The sequence below is a fragment of the Diuraphis noxia genome, unplaced genomic scaffold, assembly GCF_037042655.1.
Source record: "Diuraphis noxia isolate RWA-SAM2 unplaced genomic scaffold, SU_Dnox_SAM2 contig0005, whole genome shotgun sequence".
Lineage (NCBI taxonomy): Eukaryota > Metazoa > Arthropoda > Insecta > Hemiptera > Aphididae > Diuraphis > Diuraphis noxia.
In genome coordinates this window covers 27,010,964-27,037,831 of record NW_028301715.1, presented here as the reverse complement: position 1 = coordinate 27,037,831, position 26,868 = coordinate 27,010,964, and the positions used below count along the sequence as shown (strand labels likewise).

The window sequence follows — 26,868 nt, the reverse complement described above, 5'->3', positions numbered from 1 at the left end:
GTTTTTGTTAAATATCGATTTCTAGATTTTGTCGTCAGTCAATATGGCGTCGGTTTTTAGGTGGGGTGGTTTGAAAATCGATAAACTGTCGCGTCGTCGCAAAATGGTGGGAATGTGGGATATTTGAAAATATCCTCTTGCGGGAGCGGGACTCCATGGCGTCCAAGCGATTTACAATATAATATATACTTCTTCTAGCTGATGTAAACCGTATGAAATGGTGATTTAATTTTCATCTTTACCCCTCAGTGACGTAAACATAATGTTCATAATTTTTTCCGTCCATCATTATCTAGTTCAGAAGCAGTAAAACTGGTGGTACATTTTTCAGATTACAAAGTATAGATATGCAAATTAAATGTTTTTTGGTATCAAATTGGAACTTTGAAGGAATATCAAAAGTAAAAGATTCTCAATTCAAAATCATTGAAAAAGAGAATACACATAACCAGTTTTTACCAAAAAATTTGTTTTTTGTAGTAATTCAAAAAAGAATAATTTTCATAACGAAATTTTCAGCAAAGTTTATAATAGGATTTTCTAGATGTCAATTACAATGATCTTTTTGTATTTTTATTATCTGCAATGGCGTAAATGCAATCTAACGTAACTTTTAAGATCGTAATTCATAATACACCATAAAATGATGCTGGTTGTTGGATATGGTATCCAGTTTGTGGACCTATGTATAAATGTGGCACTTTAATTAGAGATTAGCACAACAAATAGTAGATCATAAATATAATATATCATATAGTTATGGCAGATTGTTTACAACACCAGTTAAATATGTATACATTATGGCTATAAATTGCTAATGATACATTGCAGACACTGTTAGTTGTTATCTTATTTTCTATACATAATTATATTTTAAATATATTTATTCTAAGTCTATGGACCTATTTAGACTGTTCTACAGTATAACAGTATGAACTTATAAGATAACAATAATAATCTTTGATATAAATATAAAATATACAACATTATAATAATTTTATCATATATATTGTGATGTTTTTAGCAAAAATAAGTTCAACCTACTGTATTACTAATAGAAAAAGAAATTACATACAGTAATACAAATTATTACAAAATATCAATAAAAAAATGCTGGCAATATACTTTCATCATGGTATTCAAATAAAAATATTTAATACATCTATTAGAGTTATGATTTACTCAATGCTGTGCTAATGCCTACAATAAAGTAAGTTAGTAGAAAAATTTTCCCATTTTTAAACATTTGATTTGGGTGGTAGAAAAAATAAGAAAAATAGTGTTTTAATGATTTTATTATAATTTATAAGTAATATTATTAATTGTTTTTTGCTGGTAGGTGAATTATAAAATGTATTGTTAAAAGTTATGGTGTTAAAAAAAAAAACCAACTGTGGAGTTAATTTAATAAATTATAATTTAAATAAAAGCCAAATTTAAATTTTTATTAGTCTTTAGAACTGCCTGGCTGATTTTCTTTGTCACCACCAACATCTCTTTTACGTTGCACCATTTCACGCAAATTATTCTCACTTTCTTTCAAATTACCTTCCAAATATTGTTTAGTGTTCTAAAATAAAATAAAATCAATGAGTATTTTATTTTAATCTTTTTAATTTGAAATACTTACTTCTAAGACAGTAATTTTTTGTTCTGTATCACTGTTAACTTTATCTAAGTTTTTAAATACTTCATCTCTTGGTGTTAATACAAATGCACGACCTAAAGCTTCATATGTTTTCACATCCTTTGGTATTTTCTATAGATATCAAAAAGAAAAACATTTTAAAGTCATAGCGGCGCTGAAAGTACTTCAAACATCAGTATAAATGACAAATGCACAACTAAATAATAAAAACTGAAAATTATCAATTATCAATTATGGATGAAATTACTTAATACTAATGATTTATAATCATTTAACGCTAATGATCTACTTATTCAAAATTTAAAATTTGTTTACAAAAACTGAAAACTTTATGTTGTCACTAGATCAAGTATAAAGCTTAAATAAAATAACATTATTAATATTAAAATAAACATATTGTGGTTTTCTAATGGTTAAAAAAATAAAATTATTTTTAAAAAACATTAATGCTTTTGAAACAATGAGTGTGACGACCAGCTAAAAAACTGTCTTATTCCAATATGTATGTATGTATATTATATATATATATATATAAATAATATTGTATACCATACATCAATGTTATGTATTTTTAATTTTAATACCTCTAGTTCTTGCTTAGTAAGAATATTATGCTGCTTTGTACGACGAAGAGTATCAATTTGCAAATCAGCCAATTTTATTTTTTGAGATGCATATAATAGTTTTTCATGAAGTTCTTTAAATGCCTGAAACAAATATATAATTAACAATTATTAAATACTTTTTTGTACAATAGTATGCAGTAGTTCTGAATTTCTGAATAATTTAATTATGATTGTATGCTATTAATCAATACATTCAACAAAACAATTATGGAGTTAGATATATTGATTTTCATAAAATTTTTAATTTAATTATATGATGATTGCAATAATTTTATGTTATTTATTTAAATTTTATTTTTGATGTTATGTCAAGTTCCATCAGACCTGTTTTTATCATAAATATTTAAACTACAGACATAATCTAACCAATGAGTAAATTGCAAGCCAATAGAAAACATCAGTAAATCAATGAATAGGATTTAGTGTTTCAAAGTTTTATAACACAGCATGGTAACTATTAATCAACATGATTATGTTATTAAATCTAGAAGGGAATAATGTCAGACCACTTAGACACAATACAATTTATCTAAAAGGCATCATAACATACATTTTAAGGAGCACCTAGTAATTTAACATAGTACAATATTAGTTCATCAACTTCCGAGCCCTAATAATTACTTATATGTTTATATATTAAATTTGCTACCTTCTGACAGGCAACTAGAAACGACAATAGTTTAAAAAGTTAAATGTTATATATAACAATCATTCATAAAAATTAAATATTTTGGTTGATATAAATTCAATAGAATGTAGTACCTAATATTTATGAAAGGTAGGCAAGTACATAATTTATTTAAAAAGGTGGTTTTTACAGATGTTGGATCATAGGTGGTTTTTATTAATATAAATAACAATTACTAATTAAGATGATTTATTTGATAGCGCACACAACACAAGAAGTTTAATTATTAAGTAGTAACAAAATTCAAAAGTATCATAATAAGAAAGAATGTACTTACATTTTTTAAGTCCATATCTACAGCCATGTTTATGATTTAAATTTTAGTATAAAATATTGAGTGGAAGATGAAATATTATTATTTTAAACTCTAATAAAAATATTGCTAAACAACTTAGGATTTAAGATTGATACCGTGACTTATGATTTCGAAAATTCAAACTAGGAATAAATTTTAAATGATTAATTATTAAGAAAATAGAAATCAGCAATTAGATAGTACTGATAGTAGATACCACATAACAATTAATATACCCACGAGACGAAACATGACAACTGATAAGAAACTAAAAAGTGATAGTGAATATTAAAGCTTAGATCATATACTATGGATGTAGCATTGAGTAATATGGATATATATTATAGATTATTCAAAATTTTCAAATCTTAGATTTAAAAATAAAATTTTTTATGAATTTCTAGCTTAAAATAATTTGTGAATTTTCTTGATTTTTACGTACCTATGTTGTCAAAATTCAAACTTTGAATGCCTATAAAAAAAAAATGCTGACTATGAATTTATTTTATTTTTCAACTGCTATTGTAACAATATGTTAAGATATGTATTAAACCTTGTATTAAATTTTCAAGCTATTCCACCCCACAAATAAATTTTCATCGATATTAATTTAAAAAAAACTAATAATGATCGAAAATTGCAAATACCTATGAATAGTTCAACTTAAGTCGAAAATTTTTGAAAATTGAATAGTGGATAAAATAAAGGTACTTAAATGAACATTCGGTGAAAATTTCATGTATCTGGTCATTTGTTTTTTAAAGTTAAATCTAAAACCAAAGTTGATTTTGTCGAAAACTGATTGTGCGTAAAAATTCCCGTTTTTTCCTTAATTTTTATTTTATTTATCCCGATTATTAAGAAAAATATTTGGAATATTTTACTTTTGACCCCCCCCCCCCCCCCAAAGTACCAACTAGATTCACTTTCTGATCAAAAGAGGTACTGAAGTCAAAAATCAAAACAATTTTTGCTCCAAAACGTGATTTCTGATCGAACGAAGTAGGTACTGAAGTCAAACGACAAAAATCGAAGCACTTTTACTGTCCCAAAACGTGATGACAGACACAAAAAAAAATAAAATACACATCATGGTCAAATCAATACATTCATCGCTCCGGTCAGACTTCAGAATCTAAAATTACATCATTACAACGACTATAATTATAGATAACACAATGCAATCTTAATTTTTATATAATCTATATTTATGTACGCCATTGTCATTTGAGGGTGGATGGGATAAAAGTCAAAATTTTTAAACAGATGACGTTAAGTATGTATCGTCTGTACGATTATTAGACCAGGCACGTAACTAGACATTTTTCTATAAGGGGGCTAATATTTTTTGGCCCCTTTCTGTTTTTTTGTACCCAATACCATTCCTCTCCTTATCAGACAATATCTATAAAAAATAATACTACATTTCACAATGTATTGTCTGTATTAGTTAAGCATTATATTTTTGTTATTTATTTTGGTAGGTATACAATATACAACTTAAAAAACTATATTAGGACAACTCGTCTATTTCTATAGTTCGCTGCTTAGTGCTAAGTCTCTAACTCGATAGATAATAATATTATATTGGGACATATCATTTTGTTAGGCATGTTTATTTAATTATACGATTACCGTATTGGTCCACTATTATACATAATATATATAGTATAGGTATTGCCTGTAGTTGTGTTTATCAAATCTGCGTTCGATACGTCCCGTATTTGGCATTCCTAGATTTCAATTTATTAATAATAGACGTCTTATTGTCTATCTTGTATTATTGACGAATATTTATAACATTTCGTAATTTAATTTTTGTTATACGATCGTTAACTTTACTATTTTATGGAGTACCATATAATATACAATAATTAGGATTTAACCGGCTTGGTACAATTATATTATTACACACCATATATAATATTTAAAAATCAAAATCAAGGGGACCAGTCTGGGGCCACTGACATTTCTTAGGGGGCCAAGGCCCCCCCTTGGCGATGTGCCTGTATTAGACAGTTTTTCAATTTATTGCCTATATTAGTTGTTTCACAAAAGTTTGTGGGTACGAAGTGTATAGCTTACCACAAATTAAGATGTATCTTGATTCGTGCTGTTTTCCTTACAACGAATTTGGTACCTATATAGTATAGTATATTATATGTACATATATAATATGATATAATTCCTATAAACTAAGATATATATAAAATAAGGGATTACTTTCCAATTGGTTAACGATGAGGAGACCATTACAGCGGCAAGTCTGAAATGCTGAGGCATCATGCGACAACCGTATGATGTATTATATGTTTGGATAATTCTTAAAAAACAACCATTGTCCCAACAGCTATAAAAAATACATCCCTGTAAAGGGTACGTAACCTGCTTTAATGTGAAAATGTTTTCAATTCGGTCGTCTTATTATTCGATTTTTAATTAATTTTTATATAAAAAAGAAACCGTAAATATCGGCAATATACCGGGTGATGTACACTCCGTTGATGGCATAGCTTCGATTTTAATAAATAACAATTTGTGAACATAATTACACCCTCATATCTCGCTAAATATTGGTCTTACGGGTTTTGTACCTATTTGCAATTGTGTTTTATTCAACATGTTTAGTCTGATTCCCAAGTATCTAAGTAAATATTTAGGCTTCAAGCTATTTTTAGATTGTTTTTCCAATCTATACCAATAATGTAACTATTTAAAATTTGTCACTATTGTGAAAAAACAATGACTTACTTATGAGGGTCGAGGGACTCAAAACTATAATCTGTAATTTTAAATTTTATATAGACCTAAAAAACAACTAACTAAATTTTTGAACCTCTATTAGCCCCCCCTTGGTGAGTGATAAAACCCGTCCCTGGCTCAGTGCCTACAGTGTTTTTCATATTTTTACACGAAACTACCATGGACGGTAGCCAGGAACATTTGCAATGAAACAGTGAAGGTTTTAAATCGGTAGTCTTATTATTCAATTTTTAATTAATTTTTGAAATCGAAATTTGCCAACTGCCGGGTGATGTCCGGGCGATCGGCCAGACTCCAGCCGTCAGTGTAGTACTGCAGTGCCTTCAGGTTTTTGATATTTTTACATGTAACTACCAGGGATGGTAGCTGGAGACGAGTGTAATTTAATGGTACAGGTTTCAAGTCGATCGCACGAAATATTCGATTTTTAATTACTTTTTAGTTTTTATATAAAAAAGAAACCGCAAATATCGGCAATACTGGTGATGTACACGCCATAGAGAAACTATTCGTAATAGTTTACAACTTTTGATAATTGTTAAATACACGAATAGTTTGTCTACGGTGTGTACATCACACCGGTATTGCCGATTTTTACGGTTTCTTTTTTATATAAAAATTAATTAAAAATCGAATAATCGTGCGATCGACTTGAAACCTGTACCATTAGATTACACTCGTCTCCAGCTACCATCCCTCGAAGTTACATGCAAAAATATCAACAAGTTTAAAATGGTAAAAAAAAATAGTTTATTAAGGATAATGTTGTTTTATGTAAGTTTGAATATCTGAATCTTGAGTGTAAAACTTTAATTTTGAAGCGTTGAATTTTTTATGTGTGATAGGTGGATTTGAATGATGAATTTGAAATTTTGAAGCCTTATTTCAATGATTTCGTCAACGGATAATTGAGAGTCTTGTTTTACTCTTGGCAAAGTTTGTAGTGGATTAAAGATGTCTTGTTTGTATTCTTCTGTTCTTTGTTCATAAATTAGGCATATTGCATTGAAAGAAGTAGTATTGAAATGATTTGTAATTATTGAATTTAAAAATTTTTGAACGAAGATTGCTTTTTGTTGAAATTTTTGTAATATTAAATTGTTATTTGTTGCAGGTTCGTGTTTGGCAGAGGGAATTGAGGGAATTCGGAAGCTGAAACAATCACATAATTATATACATTATTTAAATTTAAGAACCATTGCAGATGTTTCAAGACAAACAAATAAAATTACATTGTAAAAAACAGCTGTCGTCAGGTATATTTCTTTTTTTATATTCATTATGTCGTACACTGTTGGACAATTTTTAAATTTTTGTATAGAGTTGTATATGATTATTTTATTAGGTGTGTATATTTTGTAATTATGGTATTTCTGTAGTGTCAAATAATTTTCATCAACTAATTTGTGTAATGTGGTTTTCAGTTCAGGTTTTTCAATAAAGAAGTGCCTTATAATGCACATTATTATTTTAATATGTTTATATATATTGGATATCTAAAGAAAAGTAATTGTTAAGTCATTAATACATTTTAAATAATTATGTAGTAACAGACAGCATTTCGTAATGGTAATATTATAATAACTTTATACCAGGTGTTTCTTTTATCATTGAACACACATTATTTTAAAATATACCTATTTATGTTATTGGAAATATTATTTTACATAGTTTCAAGTTGTTTAAAAGCCAATGTATTTATTGAAAAATTTTATTTTAAAATATTTTTTATCCTTATAATTTTTTAAGTTTTTACTTTTTTGAATGACAACATATAGTTTTAATTGGAGTAGATAACATCAGAGTGAAGTGGTACGGGGTTAACCTACAAAATGTTTGTCCACTACTCCGCTTGTCTAAACTTTAAATACTTATAACTCATAAACTACTCATCCTCAATTCGATTTTTATGAATCAATGTACTAAGAAAAATATTCTGCTTTGGAATATGAAATTATGTTGTTATTCAAAAAAGTAAAAAACTTAAAAAATATTTTTAAATAAAATTTTCTAATAAAAACATTGGTTTTTGAACAACTTGAAACTATGTAAAAAAATATTTTCAAAAACATTAGTAATTTTTGAAATAATGAGTGTTCAATGATAAAAGAATCAACTGGATTTAATATTATTTGTGATTGTAATGTTATGAATCTTATGATAATATTTTTAAATTAAAAAAAACGCTGTCTTATAAATTTCTAAACATTGTCAACATACTGTGAACTTTTCGGTGAAATTTAAATTTTTGTAATATACATATAGATATGTCAATACTAAAGCTGAATTTAAATCATCGATTTCTGGATATGGATTAAAAAATTGAATGACCGATGACTGGTCATCAATTTGAATTACAATATCCGGAACCCTTGTATTTAACCTGTTTTTTATAAATTAATGTATTACATTATTTATTTTAATTTTTTAGGTTATGTGATAGAATATTGAATTTTAATATTTACTTTGTGTGTTTATAGTGGAGATCGTTAATCGGATTCTGCCACCATGACTCTAAGGCCTTCAAGAATTCATGAAATCCTTTATCAATGGCATACAAATTATTAAAATTAATGACGGGTAAAAAATGTATAATGGCGTTGCCTTTATCATCTATTATCCCCTTAATTTGTTTGCGATATATAAGAACAGTGGCGCCAAAATATATATTTACCTATGACAGCTGTCATAGATGATTTTAGTAGGTAGGAGGGTTACGTTCGTCATTTTAAATATAATACGATATGGATAATTGCATGTATTAGATATTACTGTCAATTGTAAACTAAAAGTTGATAATATTTCATAAAAACTATAAGGTAAGGTAATTATAAGAAATAGGTGGGTGACAAAATTTTATGTGGAGGTGTCTGATGTCATAGGTAAAATTTTGGACTTTGGCGCCACTGTATAAGAATGTATTTGACAATAATAAAAATTTGTACCAGTTTTTTTTTTTTTGGTTATAAATTTTTCCTAATCTATCCACTTCACACACTTGGACACTGAAACATGAGATGCAATAAGATTAAACTACTCAAATTAGGCATTAAGATATAATTACAAGATGTTACTTACTCATGAAGGATATCAGGGGAATTATGTAATATAATATAACTGAATATATAACCAATAAATATTAATGAGTTGGCCGATTGCAGACAATTGTTTATATATTATGGAATATATTATGTATAGATGAGGACGGAACTATTGTTTTAAAAAAATTGTATTGTGTTAGGTGTAAGGTTTGAATTGGCAGATGGTTTTTAATTGATGGTTGGTATTTTATTTGTTATAAGAAATTTTGAATATTGAAAAACTGTTTCACTTTTAATAATATCAATTGCTGATTTTTTAAAGATGGCTATTTTTTTGTCCGTTTTTTCTAAAGTGTATCTCGTTGCCATATTGTTTGTTGTATGATGATACGACTCCAAAATAGATTCAGCAAGCCCCTTTGCCTCTACGAACTTAATAACATTCTTAATGTTTTTGTATCTTGCAAGTATCTGTTAATAAATATTGTGTAATTATTTTCATCGTGAAATCGTATACATATACATTATTATAATCGTTACATACATTGATTTTTTTATATATTAAATTTTGAATTGAACTGCTCTTTGTTTTTAAAATCAAATTAAACTTTTCAATACTTTTTATTCTTGCCCGTAGCTTTTTATCAAATGTAGAAGACTTATGGACGTCATGTGTCCGTTGTTGGAGAACTGATAAATTGCACTCCCAATCATATTTAATATATTCTATTAAAATGAAGAAAACACCACTTAGTATCTTTATTTGTTTAAAAAAATATATATATATAAATAGTTTACATTTGAATTCACCTTCTTCATCTCTTTTAGGCTTTTTGAAATGAACCTGACTAAGGTGGTACAGTAATGTCGATTCGAATATGCATTTTTTGATACAAAACGGACAATAGATATATATATATAAATTTATATTGTTTGTGATTCTCATCAAATTCACAAACACAGTAATTTGCTGTTTACTATACTACAACAATGAACAAATAATTTAAAAAAAAAAGCGGGTAAGTCGTGGATATCGCTCTGCTAGACGCTAGAGTAAAGTTACACCCATGGGCCATGATATAACCATAGATAATAAAGATATATATATATATATATATATATTTATTATCTATGGTCCTTGGTCCAGTTCAAATTATATTTAAATTCAAAATAAGGCGGCAATCATGATATAACTAACAGTTAGTTATATTGGTTTATATTTATATTAGTTACATCATGGTTCATGGAGACAATATTATAATTTATTGAACTATTTTTTGATCTTAGAATAAATTGTCCAATGTTTATCAGATGATATAAATAATGATATATGTATGCATATTGTATACGTATATTGTATATACACGTTGAACTTTTTAAACAATTGTTATTACACCAAGTAACACTAAATATAACTCTAACAAACTATTATATCTACTACTAAGTATAACTCTAACAATGTATTATATCTACTACTAAAGAATTAAGCATAACTATAATAAACTACTTATTCAAAATTACTTTTTCGACAACTTGCCATTCAAATTGCTGAATATTATCCAATTCTAATTTATTTGACTATAAATATACTAAATAGTAATTAGTATGAATGCATTAATATTTTGGATAAAATCATCTGGTTAAGTTATCATGGAAAATATAAATGAAAATAATTATCAGACATAATAGTATAACAAAAGTGAGTAAGTCAACATTTTTAATTTCAATAGACAAGGTGAGTACAGTAATTTTTAATAATAATAACAAAATTTATCAAAAAATATAAATAAAAATCATACAAAACCACGATATCTTAAATCGTGTACAATACTCAACGGGTGTTAAAACAATTAGATATTTTAAATGAAAATATGAAATAAATAATAACTGAGAACAACGTTTGTGATAACAGTCGACGCCCGACGGACCAAATGACGTAGGCACCATGCGCAGAGCATGATTGCTCTGTTGCTGTCATACCATAGACCTATTAACAAATAGGTCTATGTGTCATACCATGTTAGTTATATCTGTTGGTTATACCCGTTATACCATGCATTCTCCTATTTGATATTTGTACAATAATAGTCGTGATAAAGAAAACCTTTCGGTCGTCTCGTCAGTCGTCACTAGTCTAGTCTCGTCTCGATAACGAATTTCTCGGCAACAAATTGTTCAACGAAGAATAATAAATTATTATTGTTTATGTCTTGACACTCGGTTTTTGATAATAATAATATTATTCGGGGTTTTTTTTCTCTATCATCGCTGATGTTGATCTCTGTTTGATACGACCTACTTTTGCCGTCAACATCGTAGCTGAGTTAGCTGACAGTTATATTTTAATTCGGTTGGCGATCATAGACCATAGTTATAGGCTTATAGCGGTGTTCTTATATAATATATTCATCACCAAACCGTTTTTGTAAGACACAACGAGACCATGACGTCCTCAAAGTACTGTTTGAAAACTCGCAATAGAATGAAACTTTTAAACGCCAAGGTAAGTGTTTACCCGCTCCTGAAATTATTATTATTTTAACTATATATTATTTCGAACATTTTTTTTTAATGTTTCAGAAGTTGGATAACGAACAGGATCATGATCTGTTTTTGTCAAAGTTTACTTCAGCACTGTGTGGTGACAGTTTCAACAGACTCCCGTTGAATTCCACTTTAGGACGTCTGCCACTATCTGGTACGAGATAAACTATTTCATCTTAATATTTTATTTTAAAAAGGACATTAGGATCATTAGGTTAACATATGAAGTAGGTAGATGCTACATACAAGGTAAAATATAAAATGCAATTTAATTTTAATTTTAAATAATATCAACAAGATGTTTAAAATGTTTTTTTTTTTTTATTGGGTTTATTGGGCCTTAAAGACCATCCCGTCTCACAACCAAGCTTCCATCCCACTCTATCCATTGCCAGATTTCTCCAATTGGAAACACCTTCTAAATGTTCAACATCCTTTATAATATCTTCCCATCTCATTTTTGGTCTACCCAGAGGTCTTTTACCTACAGGATTTTGTTCAATCACAGCATGAAGGTAATAGTGGATTTTGGCTCTTCCATGCATGGCCAGCCCACCGTAGTCTTCTGCTTCTGTTGACCTCCATTATGTCTAAACTGGCCTATAGTGTTTCCAGCTCTATGTTCTTTTGTCTCCACTCCTGAGTTATTTCATCTTTGACCGGGCCATATATTTTTCACAACACTTTTCTTTCAAAGACCATGAATCTATACTCGTCCATTTTTCTAAGTGGCTATGTTTTCAATCCATACACTACAACCGGTCGTATTAAGGACGTATATAATTCTTCTTTCATTCTTCGCGATACTGCTTGTGAGCTTAGTACATTAGTCAGTTCATTGTAGCATTTATTCCCAGCTTGAATCCTTGCTGCTACCTCGATTGCTACATTATTTTTTTCAGACAAAATAGAACCTAGGTATTTGAACTGTTTTACTCTTTTAAATTCATAGTGATCTATTTTTATGGACTGACAAAGAGGTAGTACCCCCTGTCTACTTAAAATGTATTGTAGAATTTTTAGTACAATGGTTCTAAAAAAATTTGGTTCTAACTGATTAGTCCTCAAAAATATTTGTTATGGAAGTTTCACTGTATTACCTAAAGTTATCAGTAATTTATTTAATTATATAAGAAGTATATTTCATTAAATACTACTTAATACATACTTACCTACATATGAATATATTCTGATTATGTTTTATTTTAATAAAGTAAAATATACATTTTAATGATGTTAAATTTTCTTAAATTTTACCTTTTTCACTTACAGAATTAGCTCAGGAGCTCAAAACAGGAAAATTGATATCAAAATTTGAAGACTTTGATTATTACACCGATGGAGAAGATGAATCACCATATGTTTACACATGTTCATTTGTATTGGCTATAATGTATTTTGAACGACTTAAAGTATCAAACCCTAATTATTTGAAATCTATTAACTCATCCGAATTATTTCTTATATCTCTGGTAAATCGATCAATAATTATTAAATAGTTATTAATTAAACATTAAAAACTTAAATGTTATTTATAGTTAGTTGCAAGTAAATATCTTCATGACGATGGTGAACTAGATTCTGCAATAAATAGCGAATGGGCTGTTGCTTATGGTATCAGTCTTAAGACTATCAATCAAATGGAAAAAGATTATTTATCAGCTATGGTAAAACTTTTTAACCTAAAAAACTAATTAATTCTAATCTCAACAATTAAGTGGGTATGCCATTTTTAATTAATATTTTAATATTACCTAATTGAACATTTTAGAAATATATAAAATAATATTGTATTTTCTTATTCCTATAATATATACTAAACTATGTCCATTTAGTAAATATAAAATCTTATTTATCCTTTAATTGAAATTTAGTTTACAAGCTTATTGAACAATTATTAAGATTATTTATGAATAATGCTTATGACAAATTATTATTTTTTATGTAGAATTGGGAGTTTTTTATAAGTGATGAAGAATTTACTAGTAGACATAAAGAAATAGTTAATCAACTATATGGTGATATAAAGAAATCTAACTCTGTATTGTTAAAGATGTTCCTATTGATCTCATCAGTTGTACAAAAAATAAGAAAAGTAAGTTAAGATTTTTTTTTTAAATTAAATAGTTTAAATTTCATTATTTGTTGTGTTATTGTTAATTAGTTGTACAAAAGGAAAATTGTCCGTCAGAAAATGAAACATATGATTGCCATGTCAACTGTTATCACTGTGGTCACCGCAACAACTATGCAACTCAACCATGGAAATCAAAAATTAGTCCAAGAATTGTATAAACAAATTGAGTCTGATCCAAATTACCCAACGATTCCCTCCACCAATACAAATGTTATAGAAAAGCCGGAAAAAGTAAAAGATATTTCTAATAAATGGCATTCATCTAAATTACTACAGTTATTAGACCATTTGTTACTCATGAACATATGTGTATCTGATGATGATCGTCAACTATCATTTCAAACTATCCTTAGTAAACCAAACAAAAATCGATTTCGGAATATTTCAAATTTTAAAAGTACTTTATTTTTTGACTACATAACAACTATAAACCACACATATTGAAGTTAAGTTTTAATTTTGTTGATTCTCAATCTACTCAACTATATTTACTAATATTTTTGTTATATCAGTTATTTTACATACATATGTTTTGTATAAAACTCAATGGCATATATTTTATTAACATAAATTAGAATTAGAATATATCAAAAACAATTTTTGGTTGTAATAACTCATAGGAAAGTATTACAACCATTATATTTTATTTAAAAATAATGTGGATTTACTTTTAAACAAAGAGTGTATAAAAGATAAATATATCATATATTTAAAAACAATTTTTTTTTTTTTTACTGCACGGGTAATCAGTCATACTTAATGATTTAAAATTAACTTAATCTACTAGTTTGATATTCTGATTATTAATTACTAATTACAAAGAATAAGTTTATGTGCAATTAAATTTACTAAGGTATAAAAGGCTGAATGAAATATTTATAATTAAGATTATGAATGATAAATATTTATTATGATTATTTTTATATACTGGATTATTTTAATTGAAAGAAATTGTAATTGTTAATTCTTTTAATTTATGGAATAAAATATAAAAATAAAATTGATTCTGTTGTTTAATTGTAATAAAAGTAAAATTACCAGTGTTAAGATTTAAATAAATACATTTTATTTTTTGGAAACAATCCTATTTGGCTCTTTTATTTTATAACTAGATTCCCACAATTAGGTTGCATTACATTATTTGCATAAAATTATAAAGAATATTGTTGAGATTTCATTTACTTAGCTTACTTCATTTCTAGTGAAATTAACATTGAGCAATCAATTCAGCAATAAAAAATAGAAAACTAAGAGTTTCATCTTCAATACTTTTTGAAATCAATTGTATTTTTTTACAAAATGTATATTAAATATAGTTTAAATAACGGAAGAACCGTTTCACTGTGAATATAATTATTTTTATATTTCAATTATTTATTCGAGAGGTTAAAATAAAGGTTGTTTGTTTGGTATATAATGGGTCTCGAGAATTTTCAAAATGGGTAGTCGTTCAAAAATTGGGCATCTCCAATCTACTAAATATACAGCTGCTTTCATCAGATACAGGCCATTCCAGTGGTTTTGCAGTTAGTTGTTATCAGTAAATAAATAGTATAAGGTCTGATTGTTTATATTACATGAATGAAGATTTAATATCAGTATCTTAACTTCTATTTAATTGGTCACGAATATTGAGTGATATCTACTTTCTAATGTATTGTATATGAGATTAATTCTGTTACAGATAACATCTCTTAAAATTAAAACCCCTTAGATTTTTTTGTTTTCTATACTAAATTTAAAAAAAAGAAATGTATACAATATAATATAAAATGTACTTTCTAAAAATATTAATGAAAGGTTATATTAACAATCATCAAACATTTAACAAATAAATAATGGGCTAAAGGGGTCCCTTAAAAATAACTTACTATGATTAGACCATTCAATTTTATTGATCTATTTAATTAATACATTTTAATGCAACCTCCATTAAAATTTTTGATTTATAAGAAATCAGAATTCAATTCGAGATCACAAGCTAATTTTGAGTTGACATAGAAGCAGTCTTTTCCATCTGATTAATTTATATTAACATTTTTTTTTTTATAATTGCATTTGACAAGGTTTACTTTTAATGGCACCATTACATAAAAAACTATTTTATGCAATAATTAATAATTAAATTTGAAAAGATAAAAGTATAAGCAATTAAATATTTATGTTGATATTGTATTTGACTAAAATATGTATGTACAAAAAATATTTAGAAGTTTTTGAAACATGAGAGAGTGAATGTGTTTTTATATGCCATACTACTTCCAAATATTAAAAATAATCCAAAATTCCTTAATTATATCTATTTATTATTATATTTAAGTGTAATAAAATAAAATAAACATCAAGAAAAATAATGAAGTAGATGTTATCATATATTTCAACTTTTTTAACTATCTGTTTTGGCAGCTACTGTGCACAATTTGGCTAATAACCCTGACAATTGAAGTAGTGAGTTCATTCCTTCAACAATCCTTATGTGAACCATTCCAATCTCCTGAAATATAAATACATTTTATAACTTATAAGAATTGTAGGCATGAGTTTAGGATAACAGTTTAAAAAATTAATGTTTAGATTTTAGATATTCAAACACAAAAATAAATTTATCTGTTAACAATAACAACCTACATACAAATAGAATTGAAAATATGTTTAACTCTTTATCATAATTATAAGAAAATTTTAAATAGATTATTTGGGGAATAACATGGTCTCTGTTGTTATGGTAGTTATATTCAAAGTTTTAACTACTAAATTCAGAGCCCTACTTATGGGAAGCTCCAGGCCTCGATAAAATTAGGAGCCTCCATATATTTATTATTACAGTAATAGTTATATATTTTTTATTTATACCAAACTACATTAAACAATTACTCATAGGTATATGGTATAATTTATAAATAATCTTACAAATAGAGTATAGAAAAACCATAAAGCAAAAAAACTGAATTTATATAATAGATTGAGGTGCCTCATCAAAAAATTAGTCCCGGTACAAAGTTCCTAGGTATGACTCTGACTTAATTTCAAGTTGAAACGTACCCAATGTATGATATTGATATACTCTTTTACCTGTATAAATTTTAATTTCAGAGATTCTTTGATTTCCAAATGTTTAGCAACTCTAAATATGTTTGTAATGATGTCCTCAGGGGCATAACCAAGTTTCCATAAATGAGCCATAATCTACATTAATATAAAAAAATCAAAAAAATTAGAAGCTAAAAATCTTTGAAATGTAACATTTAAATAATGTTTATACTTTGAACGCCTTGGAGATATTTTGGTCAGCACATTCTAATAACATTTCTTTAACAAGTAGGGGATGTGGTTCATCACAAACTTTGAATACATTTGTGCTATCAACGTGTCTAAAGCCATTCCACGTAGATTGCAAATTGTTCAACGCCTGTCGCATGTCACCTTGAGCAGTAAATACAACAGCTTCCAAACCATCAGCACTGTAAGATACCTGAAAGCAATTATAAAGAATATATTAGACAGCAACTTATGATTTAAAATAACAAAATTAAGTATATAATGTATATAATGTATATGCCATATTTCCATTACCTCCTCGGATTTGCAGACTTTAAGCATTTGTGTCATGATCTCTTGATCAGAAAGTTTTCCATATCGCAACATGGCACAGCGTGACTGAATCGCTTCAATAATTTTGTCACTATTGTTACAGGCAAGGGCAAATCTTGTTGTATTACTCCATAATTCCATAGTACGTCTAAGTGCTTGCTGGGCTCCATCAGTCATACTAAAAACAAATAATATTTTAAACATTAATAGAAGTACACAATAAATAAATATTATTTTAACTAAGTATTTAGTTACCTATCGGCTTCGTCCAAAATAATTATTTTGTGTCTACCAGGAGGCAATGTGACTTTTTGCTGGGCAAACATTTTGATTTTGTTTCGTACAGTATCAATACCACGGTCACTGGATGCATTTAATTCTAATACAGCTTCTTTGAATGCACTTCCTAGAAGTATTCTAGCCAGAGCCAATATTGTTGTAGTTTTGCCAACACCAGGAGGACCCTTGTAATAATATTTAAAAATTAACACAATTTGCTATAGAAAATATTAAAAAAATATAAACAAGTGATTATTTTTAAATACTCACAGCAATAATTATGTTTGGTACATTTCCACACGAAGAAAACTTTTCCAATCGTAAAACTGTTTCTTCGTTTCCAATAATGTCTGAGAATGATTTTGGACGATATTTTTCAATCCTGAATATTAAACCATACAAATAATCAGAATGCCATCTACAGAATATGGATAGATTTATCAGTAAGTTCATATTGCACTTACCATGGCGTATTTAAATCACTTTTAACAATTTTGGTTTGAGGTAGCGCAGTAGATAAACCCTCGTTTGTACTGGTTGAGGATCCTTCCATCGGATCTATTGATGCCGAAGTAGAGGTACCTTCTTCTGGAATATCGACTTCCATTTCAAAATCACTGTCCAGAATTAAAAATTCGATCTATGAATCAACTAGAAGAAATTATTTTTAAACGTACAACATTTTTAAGTAGGGTCGCATGTGAATGATGGGCTGATGGGCAGTTTACAATAAATTATAAGGCAATGTTATGAGTTTGGACATTTATTGTAATAATGTAATGATATTGTTTGAAAAGGCGGGAAAGATAACACTATCTACAATATTACCTATTTGTTTGAAAAAAAAAATTGGGTTATGTAATTTTTTGAACTGAGGGTTCTGGGGATGACTTAAACGTCTTGAACCATATTCTTCTCTCTCTTTTCTCTCCCCTTAACCCTTACTAAAACCACAGAATAGATTTCACCATAGTCGTATTATAAAAATGTCGTTGCTTAATACATAATTTATGATATATATCCAAATTCAAAATTTTATTTATCACTATTCATGATTTTAAAATTATTTTTATCTATTAGTGATAATATAGTGTTCACATATTTTGGTTATAAGCATTAAGCATATAGATTGGAGAATTCAACGATTTAGATTTAGATCATCTACATGTGGATTCGTGGGTCGTCGACGTCGTTAATTGCCTAACTAATTTACACTTTACAGAATAAAAATTACAAATTATAAAAATAATAATAATTGTTTATGAAATTTGAATGATACAATGATACAATTTCACTTTGGATGACGAATTCATGTATGTGAGTATCGTGTAAGTATATGACAAAATAAATGCTCTATACTTTTATTGTTATAATTATTAATTACTTTGTCATAAATTAATATTTTTGTCTTTTATGATCTATCAAGAAGTCAAGTATAATTATTCGGTTTGATGCTCGTGACGAAAGTAATAAGAGATTATTAATCTTGTAGAAGTTACCATCAGTACAGCGTGATTATATTATTATGCCATACTCATGATCCAATCTCAAATTTCACTAATGAGAAATAAGAAGAAATCAATTGTCAACTAATTGTCTAGTTGTGAGAATGGATTTATCAACGGAAGAACTACTTAGCAGAAAAGAGACGTTGAAGCAATTTGAAAACTATATTGACCAAACAAGAAACACACTTAAGTGTTTTGTTGAAAAAATTGGATGGACATTAGATGAAACACCAAACAATGTAAGTATTCAATACTTCACTTATAGTCTTTAACTTTAAGAATAGTTGCTTATTTTAATATTGAATGAAATTCAATAAATAAGCCAATTCTAACAGTTCCAACATTTGTACTGCTTATTTAGATATTGGGTTCTTTATAAATACTAAATGAATGATTATCATTCAAGTTAGTGTTCAAATATTAAAAGGCTATGTTATTAATTATTATTAAAAGATTGCGTGAGAACAACATTTCCCACACTTTTCATCTAACTTAGACTCTTAGAGATTAACAAAATAATTTTGAATCCCAAACCAAAAATAAATATTAGTTATAAGTGTATTGTTTTATTTTATGAATATGACTTAAATCTTCCATGTATGTCCCCGTCTCATAATTCATGTACGACATTGACAATTTCATTTTTAGAATAATACATTTTTTTACTTGAATGTAATATATTAATATATTAAATATAAATATATTTTTTAATATATCAATTTCCACAGAAATTATGAAATATATGACTGGATCTATTGCTGTATACTTTGTATCTCTTTTATGTATTTTAATTTTAAAGCAAGTTTTTTAGATTTTTAAAATTAATTTTTCCTAATATTGAAAATAGATTTTTCTGATTGTAAAATTTGCTACATTTTATATTATTTGACAAAGATAACAAATGCTCTCATAAATTAATTAAAATATCCTTTTAATGTGATACTTATATGAAAAATATTACATCGGTAATCTATTTTATTTTATTATTTAAAAAAAAAAACTTAAATTCCATGTTGTAGATGATTATTTCAATGTATAAAAACGATATATTGCAGATCCCAAATTGAAAAATCATGTTTGAGAAAAATATAAGTTCCTAGGTCGTATTATACATATATTACTACAGTCTATTTGAAATAACTAATTTAATAATTCGCGTTTAAATTTAAATTATTAAGACAGTTTTATAATTTTAATATTATGTATTTTATGTACTTATTTACTTCCAGGATAAATTGGTCAAGTGTCCATTTAACAATGAACACAGAATGCCATCATCCACACTCGAAGTTCATTGTCAAAAGTGTGCACTGAAAAAAAATGGATACGATTCATCTCATTCATTTTACCCTTCTTATAATTTGTCAACCACTTTGGCCCAGACTGTAAAAATTGGTATATATAAAAAAACATTTTTTATTTTGTTTATAATTCATCATTGATCACATAAATTATTATGATTATAAATTTATAAATTTCTGCTTTAAAAATCAATCTATACATTTTTATGATAAATTCTTAAATTAGTATCACATACATAACTACATGAGATGTTACAAATTACTGCTTTCCTTGAGATGGTCTCATTGACATTTATATTGATGAAGTGTTGAATACAATTCAATTATTTATTTGATTTTAATTATACATTGATTAAGTATAATTTATTTTGTTCTACTTAATGAAAATGTATTTCATTTTTACTTGTTACAGATGAAATCACTCAAATGCATATTTTGAAAACTGCCTTCGAGGAATCAAATTCAACCTTAAGTTAGTAATAATAGAAAATTAATTAATATTATTTATTGAATAAATCAATGAAATATTTTTCATAACAGCTAATGAATCTTTTTCAGATATGATTAAGGAATGTTTGGTACAAGATATTTTACAATATTTTGTTATGTATTACAAAAAAAAAAAACATATCCTTTTTAAATATTCTATTTGATGATAATAATAATGATAGTTAGTTAATAATTATTATACTGTTTCATTATTACTTCAATTATAATAATGATTAATGATACCTATTAATTTCAACAGTTTTCAAATATTTGTTCTTTTTTTTTAAATTTGACAAAAACATTTGGATCTATATATTCCTTAAAGAACATCCATATACATTTTTTATACTTGAGGTAAATAGACCTCTTAAGAAAACTTATTTATTAGCTATTCATTTGTGATCATTTTTGCAGTAAAATAGTAAAATATATTATATATAATATACATGTCTACTTCAGTCATTAAAATTTTTTTTTTTATTTTAGATATAAATCTTGAGCCTAGAGCAGTTTCTCAAAGTATAGAACGCTATACTTGTGATTTTACTACTGATGAAAGAAGAGTATTATATGATAGTGCTGTAAAATACACCAAACTTCCTAATCACAAATATGTGATAAATGATTTAACAGGGTAATGTTTAAATGAAATACATGAATTATTTTTAAATAAATAATTATTATTATTCATATTAATTTTAGTGTGGATGTTTTTAATAAAACTGATGATAAACCTAAAACTGAGCTTGAGCTATTGCAAGAGCAAAGAGATTTAAAACGTAGAAGTGCTGCTTATAGAGGAAAAAAAGTTCACACTGATAGAAAATCTTATGTAGAAGTATGTTAAATGTATTTAAGTTATTAGTATTCTCAATTATTTCTCAATTAATCCTTTTGATTATTTAGATTTTAAGAGAAGTAGTTGAAGGATTAACTAATAGTTTATCCCAGTCCCATTCAGAAGATAAATCAGTGTGCATCCAAACTTCAAATACTGTTTCAGAAACTATACCAAATGCCCGTGTTGTGTACAAGTATGCAGGTAATCAAAGTTATGGTAGTAATCCATATACTCGCTGGCTTGATATTCAAACTGAGGAATCTAAATTATTTAAGTATTGTCAAAAAAAGAGTCAAAATTCACATCAAGAAGCCTCTACGTCTAGAATATATTGTAAAGATCAAACTGGTTTTACAACATCAAGAAAAAGTAGATCTAAATCAAGAGAAAGAAAAACATCCACTAGTGAATTAAAATCAAGATCTAGTAGTTCTTGGTCTCGCTCAATATATAAATCAAGAAAAAGTAGATCTAAATCAAGAGAAAGAAAAACATCTATTAGTGAATTCAAATTAAAAAGATCTAGGAGATCTAGGTCTCGTTCAGTTTGTAAAGAAACCAAATATAAAAAACTTAAAATTCATTCTGTATCCAAAGAATATGAATCTGTAGAAAATAAACATAAAAGGTCTAAAAAACGTAAAACTCGATCAAACTCTAAAGAAAGTGAGTCTAAAAGACATAGAAGTCGATCGATATCTTTAGAAAATACAGGTAAAAGATCCAAGAAGTATAGAACCAGGTCCAAGTCAAAAGAACTTGATAATATTTTGTTAAATGAAAAAGACTCTACCATACAATTTAATCCAAAAAGTACTCATAAAAAAAAAAAAAAACATAAAAATAAAAAAAATCGTTCTAAAACTCCTAAAAGATCTCATAAGAAGAAAAATAATAAACCTATTGAAAGTAATTAAAACATGGATGACAAAATATTAAATGATAATGATGTCATCAATCCCATCTATATGTTAAAATTTGTGTATTAAAAATGTATTGGGTTTGCATTATAATTAATTTATGATGTTATAAATATAATAATAATAAGATTTATAGATAAAAAAAGTTTTATTATTTTAATATAATAAAGACGTTTCCATTTAAAAAATTGTTTATAGTTTCATGTTGTGATTTTGAATCATTAAAATTTAAAACTTTTTTTGAGTTCAAAAATTTGCAATTTTGTAACTGAATATAATAAATAATTTAAATGTTGGACTGTATACCTAAGTTATTTTCTTAGAGATGAGAGCCATTTTGGTATAATACAAATATTATATTATATTGTATACAACTATTATAATTGTTTTTTCTTTAAAATACACATAATAGACTTTCATTTTGATTAAATTGTCTTTGTAATCAACACACAATAGTTTTTTTTTTTTAGAAATTCAGGTATAAATCCATTATGTTTGATTATAATTTGTAAAATTAGTGCACAATATTATTAATTGAATTTGAGTTTTACATTACTTGGAATACATTCAACTATTGCTGGACTGAATGACTAATAATGTTATAATATGATTTATGTATACTAATCTACAAAAAAAAAAAAGAACATGTCAATATGTCTAACCAAGAGTGACCAAATCTAAATGTATAACAATTTACAAAATTAATTATATTGACATCAGTTTGTTGTACACTAGTTTATTGAGTTTAGACAGTGTTTCAGATTAATTGAAATATTGTATTATGGTTGTTTAATAAGTCAATTCACCAAAAATTAAGTATGTGGTCTTCATTATATTATTTTATTATACCATGATTTGTGTCAAGTAAAATATGTCTAGTAGGTGACAGGTGTTGATAAGAAATTAAAAACTTGATTTTTATTTTCTGGTAAAATATTAATTGATAATATTATATAGATACTAATTCATTAATTTAATTAAATTAATGCACTTTTTAATTTCCATGTTTTCCAAATTATTAACTTAATTAAGAAATTATTTTTATTTTTATGTGATGAATCATTGAGAGTTGAAAAGTTTTTGAAAACAAATTCATGGTAAGTTCTTAAGCAAGTAAGTTTTATTATCATAAAAGTTGTTTTTAAACCACAATAAATAAAATAATGTGTATTATACATTGCTTTTTCAGTGATATTTTATCAAAACTGTTTTTATTTACATGAAAATTATGATAACACGGCGTTCTATGTAGGCAATTTAGCTATACTGCCGTCGTGGGTTCGTTTTTCCAGTATCCCTTTACTAATAAATTAGAATAATTCATAGTGCGTTAGGATTTGGCATGCAATTCAATTTAAAATGAAAATTGGAAGCATAATTATATTTTTATTTTACATAAAATTAATTAAAAATATATGTATGCTAATTTCAATAAAATAATGAATTAAATTTTATAGGTAACTGAGAAGTAATTACCAATAAAAACACTTCAAATAATCCTACTTGTGTAATTGTTCAACGTTAGAGTTATTTTTATGTACAGTTACTTTTCAAGTAATTTTTGAATTTATAATTAAAACACCTAAATAACGCAACTGTCTATATCGTTTAATTATCAGAAAATCTGTACATGAAAATCATAAGATCTAAAACGAAATATATACAATAGAATCCGCTTAAAATGATCATTAAGGGATTTGGAGAATCTGATCGTTGTATCAGAATTGCAAAAACATACCTATACACATGAGATATATAAAACCAACCAAATACACGACATCGTAGGCCGCCATTATATTATTTGTCCTCAGTGGCTTAATTACCTACATATCTATATGAATAATATGTGAGTTGTTGTATCAATCAATTTATCGGACTTGAATAAAAATCTATGGTTTTTCAAGGGAAACATAATTTAAAGAGTATATTATTTTAAACATAATATTCGGGATACTACGAAGATGGTCAAATGTATATACACTATAGTATTATGTGGTTTTCGGCGTTATCGCAATTTACTAATTGTCATGCGAAAACTGTAGGTACCTATGGATTTTAAATAATGATAATGAAAAACAGTATACCGATTACCGACACGCTTGACCAGACTTGGGTCGGTCGAATCGTCCAACTGATACTAATGTATAATATACACGACCCGGGCCATCTGGAACGTTTTCATTTTCAGATAGGCTGTTCCTTTTCCCCTACACGCGCGTATACTCATCACATATTCACACATTTCAGATCGTGAAAATAAAAATTGTATTAAAAATTAAAACTCACCGTTGCCCTGCCTTGGCTGTTTGGCCACGATTATCGCGCCACTATATTACTTACTATCATTCAGCGACAGTAATACCCACCATCGGTTGTGGCGTGTTCAAAACATATTTATAATATATATATATTCTCCGTTTTACATCGTAAATTCCGCAGACGCTAAATATTATAGTAATATACCAGAGATGAACACAACGAGGCTTGCGAGCCGCATACAGCTCTCGAGTCAATCTCGTGCGGCTCTTGACACCAACCTTAGAGTAAAATTAATTAATATGATATAAAAACACTTTTCAATAAAATAAAACCTCATTCCTTAATGTGTACCAGAACAATTATTATGTTCTGTGTAGTGTAAAACATAAATGTCCATTTATTTGTTATAAAATGAAAAAATGTATCTTTATTTTATAAATATATCTTAACAATGTGGCTCGCTTTTAATAGGCTATATAAAAGTTGATGGCCACCCCTGTTTAGACTTCAAGGTGGGGGTTAACTCATTGCAGACTGTGAACGTTTGTAATACTGTAATAGTGTACACAGTGACCTATTTTTTTTTTTGTGGACGGTTGTTTTGTTATCATGGACTTTATCTCCACAAATATTAACATAGCTTCATCATAGACTCATAATTGATTATAATACATCTTAATAACCTGTAAGAGATGATCTTCTTGTAAAAAAATCTCAAGACTGTTATCTAAATTTTATTTATAGCCTTGATTAAAGAATATTCTATAATCAATGGTTATAGTAAAATTATAACAGGAATAAAGTATAAACTATTTGACTGAATAAATTAAAACTAATTTAACTTTTAAATTTACAATAATAATTTCCGAATAATAATAATAGGGCGATAGTCAATAATACAGTTGGCCAGACATCACAAAACGATAATAGAATTCTAAGAATTAGGTAGTAGTTCACCCCACCGTTTATTGGAAATTCAAATAATATTTCGCTAATTATTACTACCACTATTATCTGACAAAAGATGAAAAATTATTATTAAAACATTATTGAATTTTAAAAGCAGTTTTAAAATATTTCGTCATTTGACTTTAGTAATGAACAGAATTAGAAAAAATATTGGGGGAGACTCCGGAGACTTAACCCCAGAATACCTCCCTCCTAACTCCTAAGTCCTAAATATGCCACTGAGTATATAAAAAACAGACAACAATGATATATATATATTATATTTATGAGTAAAATATAAAGTATAAAATAGTACAATAATTAAGTAACATCGAAAATCCAATCTTCATTCACATGCCACCGAGAACAATAAATAGTTAACTCGATCAACAAATATTTTGATCATTGACGATCACAATAACTGGTCATAAACAATTTAAAGAATTGGATCTATTGAATCGTCGTAATATTTCAACTTGACGATAAAATAGAATATTAGATAAAATACTTGATGGTTATTAATTGATTACATTTTAATACACATAATAGTCACAGAGGTCTGTACAATATTCATGACATTTTATATTAATTTAATATATATATTATACAGTACCTACTCCCTAAAGATTTTCGTTGCACGTATTACAGAGGTACCATTTTAATTATTATCGATAAGACACTGACTGCAGTCTGCAGCTTTAAAATATGCGCAAATGTATAATGTAAACGTAAAGGGTCGAAAACGCCATGTGTGAAAGGTGACCAGCACTGGTCAGTGCGACCGTATACAGTTTATATTACAATATTTTAATATTAAATGCACTCGTATTTCTTATGGACGCCACGTTCTATATACGCCCAACGGTATAATAAATTGTCTTTATAATAATATAACCGACGGCGACGTTGAATTACAGAAACCACAGCGCATTTATATTGTAATGAACGCTTTTTCTCAAATTTAAAGTGGAAAATTCGACGATAATAAAT

The 26,868-nt window shown here is 27.0% G+C and overlaps 4 protein-coding genes and 1 long non-coding RNA gene across 5 annotated transcripts; 2 read left to right on the top strand and 3 right to left on the bottom strand.

Moving 5' to 3' along the window:
- Positions 1–1,277: 1,277 nt before the first annotated feature.
- On the bottom strand, positions 1,278–3,455 carry Pfdn1 (prefoldin subunit 1). Its single transcript, XM_015520923.2, has 4 exons — positions 3,240–3,455; positions 2,233–2,355; positions 1,631–1,759; positions 1,278–1,570 (listed from the first exon to the last, which is right to left on the bottom strand). Exons 1-4 carry the CDS (start codon positions 3,264–3,266, stop codon positions 1,448–1,450), a joined length of 402 nt encoding a protein of 133 aa, XP_015376409.1. The 5' UTR covers positions 3,267–3,455; the 3' UTR covers positions 1,278–1,447.
- Positions 3,456–6,214: 2,759 nt separating this feature from the next.
- Positions 6,215–10,055, bottom strand: LOC149055150 (uncharacterized). The gene is made up of 8 exons (XR_016191955.1): positions 9,860–10,055; positions 9,606–9,787; positions 9,099–9,532; positions 8,966–9,025; positions 8,486–8,561; positions 8,241–8,403; positions 7,253–7,516; positions 6,215–7,172 (listed from the first exon to the last, which is right to left on the bottom strand). It is a non-coding gene; the product is annotated as an uncharacterized LOC149055150 (long non-coding RNA).
- Positions 10,056–11,086: 1,031 nt separating this feature from the next.
- LOC107163159 (uncharacterized) lies at positions 11,087–14,674 on the top strand. Its single transcript, XM_015510427.2, has 6 exons — positions 11,087–11,564; positions 11,642–11,759; positions 12,878–13,077; positions 13,144–13,272; positions 13,554–13,700; positions 13,770–14,674. Exons 1-6 carry the CDS (start codon positions 11,505–11,507, stop codon positions 14,184–14,186), a joined length of 1,071 nt encoding a protein of 356 aa, XP_015365913.2. The 5' UTR covers positions 11,087–11,504; the 3' UTR covers positions 14,187–14,674.
- Positions 14,675–15,296: 622 nt separating this feature from the next.
- Positions 15,297–18,398, bottom strand: RfC4 (replication factor C subunit RfC4). The gene is made up of 7 exons (XM_015520921.2): positions 18,077–18,398; positions 17,883–17,994; positions 17,589–17,797; positions 17,316–17,511; positions 17,005–17,214; positions 16,815–16,928; positions 15,297–16,236 (listed from the first exon to the last, which is right to left on the bottom strand). Exons 1-7 carry the CDS (start codon positions 18,217–18,219, stop codon positions 16,129–16,131), a joined length of 1,092 nt encoding a protein of 363 aa, XP_015376407.2. The 5' UTR covers positions 18,220–18,398; the 3' UTR covers positions 15,297–16,128.
- A 108-nt stretch (positions 18,399–18,506) lies between these two features.
- On the top strand, positions 18,507–23,015 carry LOC107170733 (uncharacterized). Its single transcript, XM_089228504.1, has 7 exons — positions 18,507–18,940; positions 19,039–19,359; positions 20,350–20,515; positions 20,834–20,893; positions 21,397–21,544; positions 21,613–21,748; positions 21,817–23,015. Exons 2-7 carry the CDS (start codon positions 19,222–19,224, stop codon positions 22,666–22,668), a joined length of 1,500 nt encoding a protein of 499 aa, XP_089084630.1. The 5' UTR covers positions 18,507–18,940; positions 19,039–19,221; the 3' UTR covers positions 22,669–23,015.
- Positions 23,016–26,868: the final 3,853 nt, after the last annotated feature.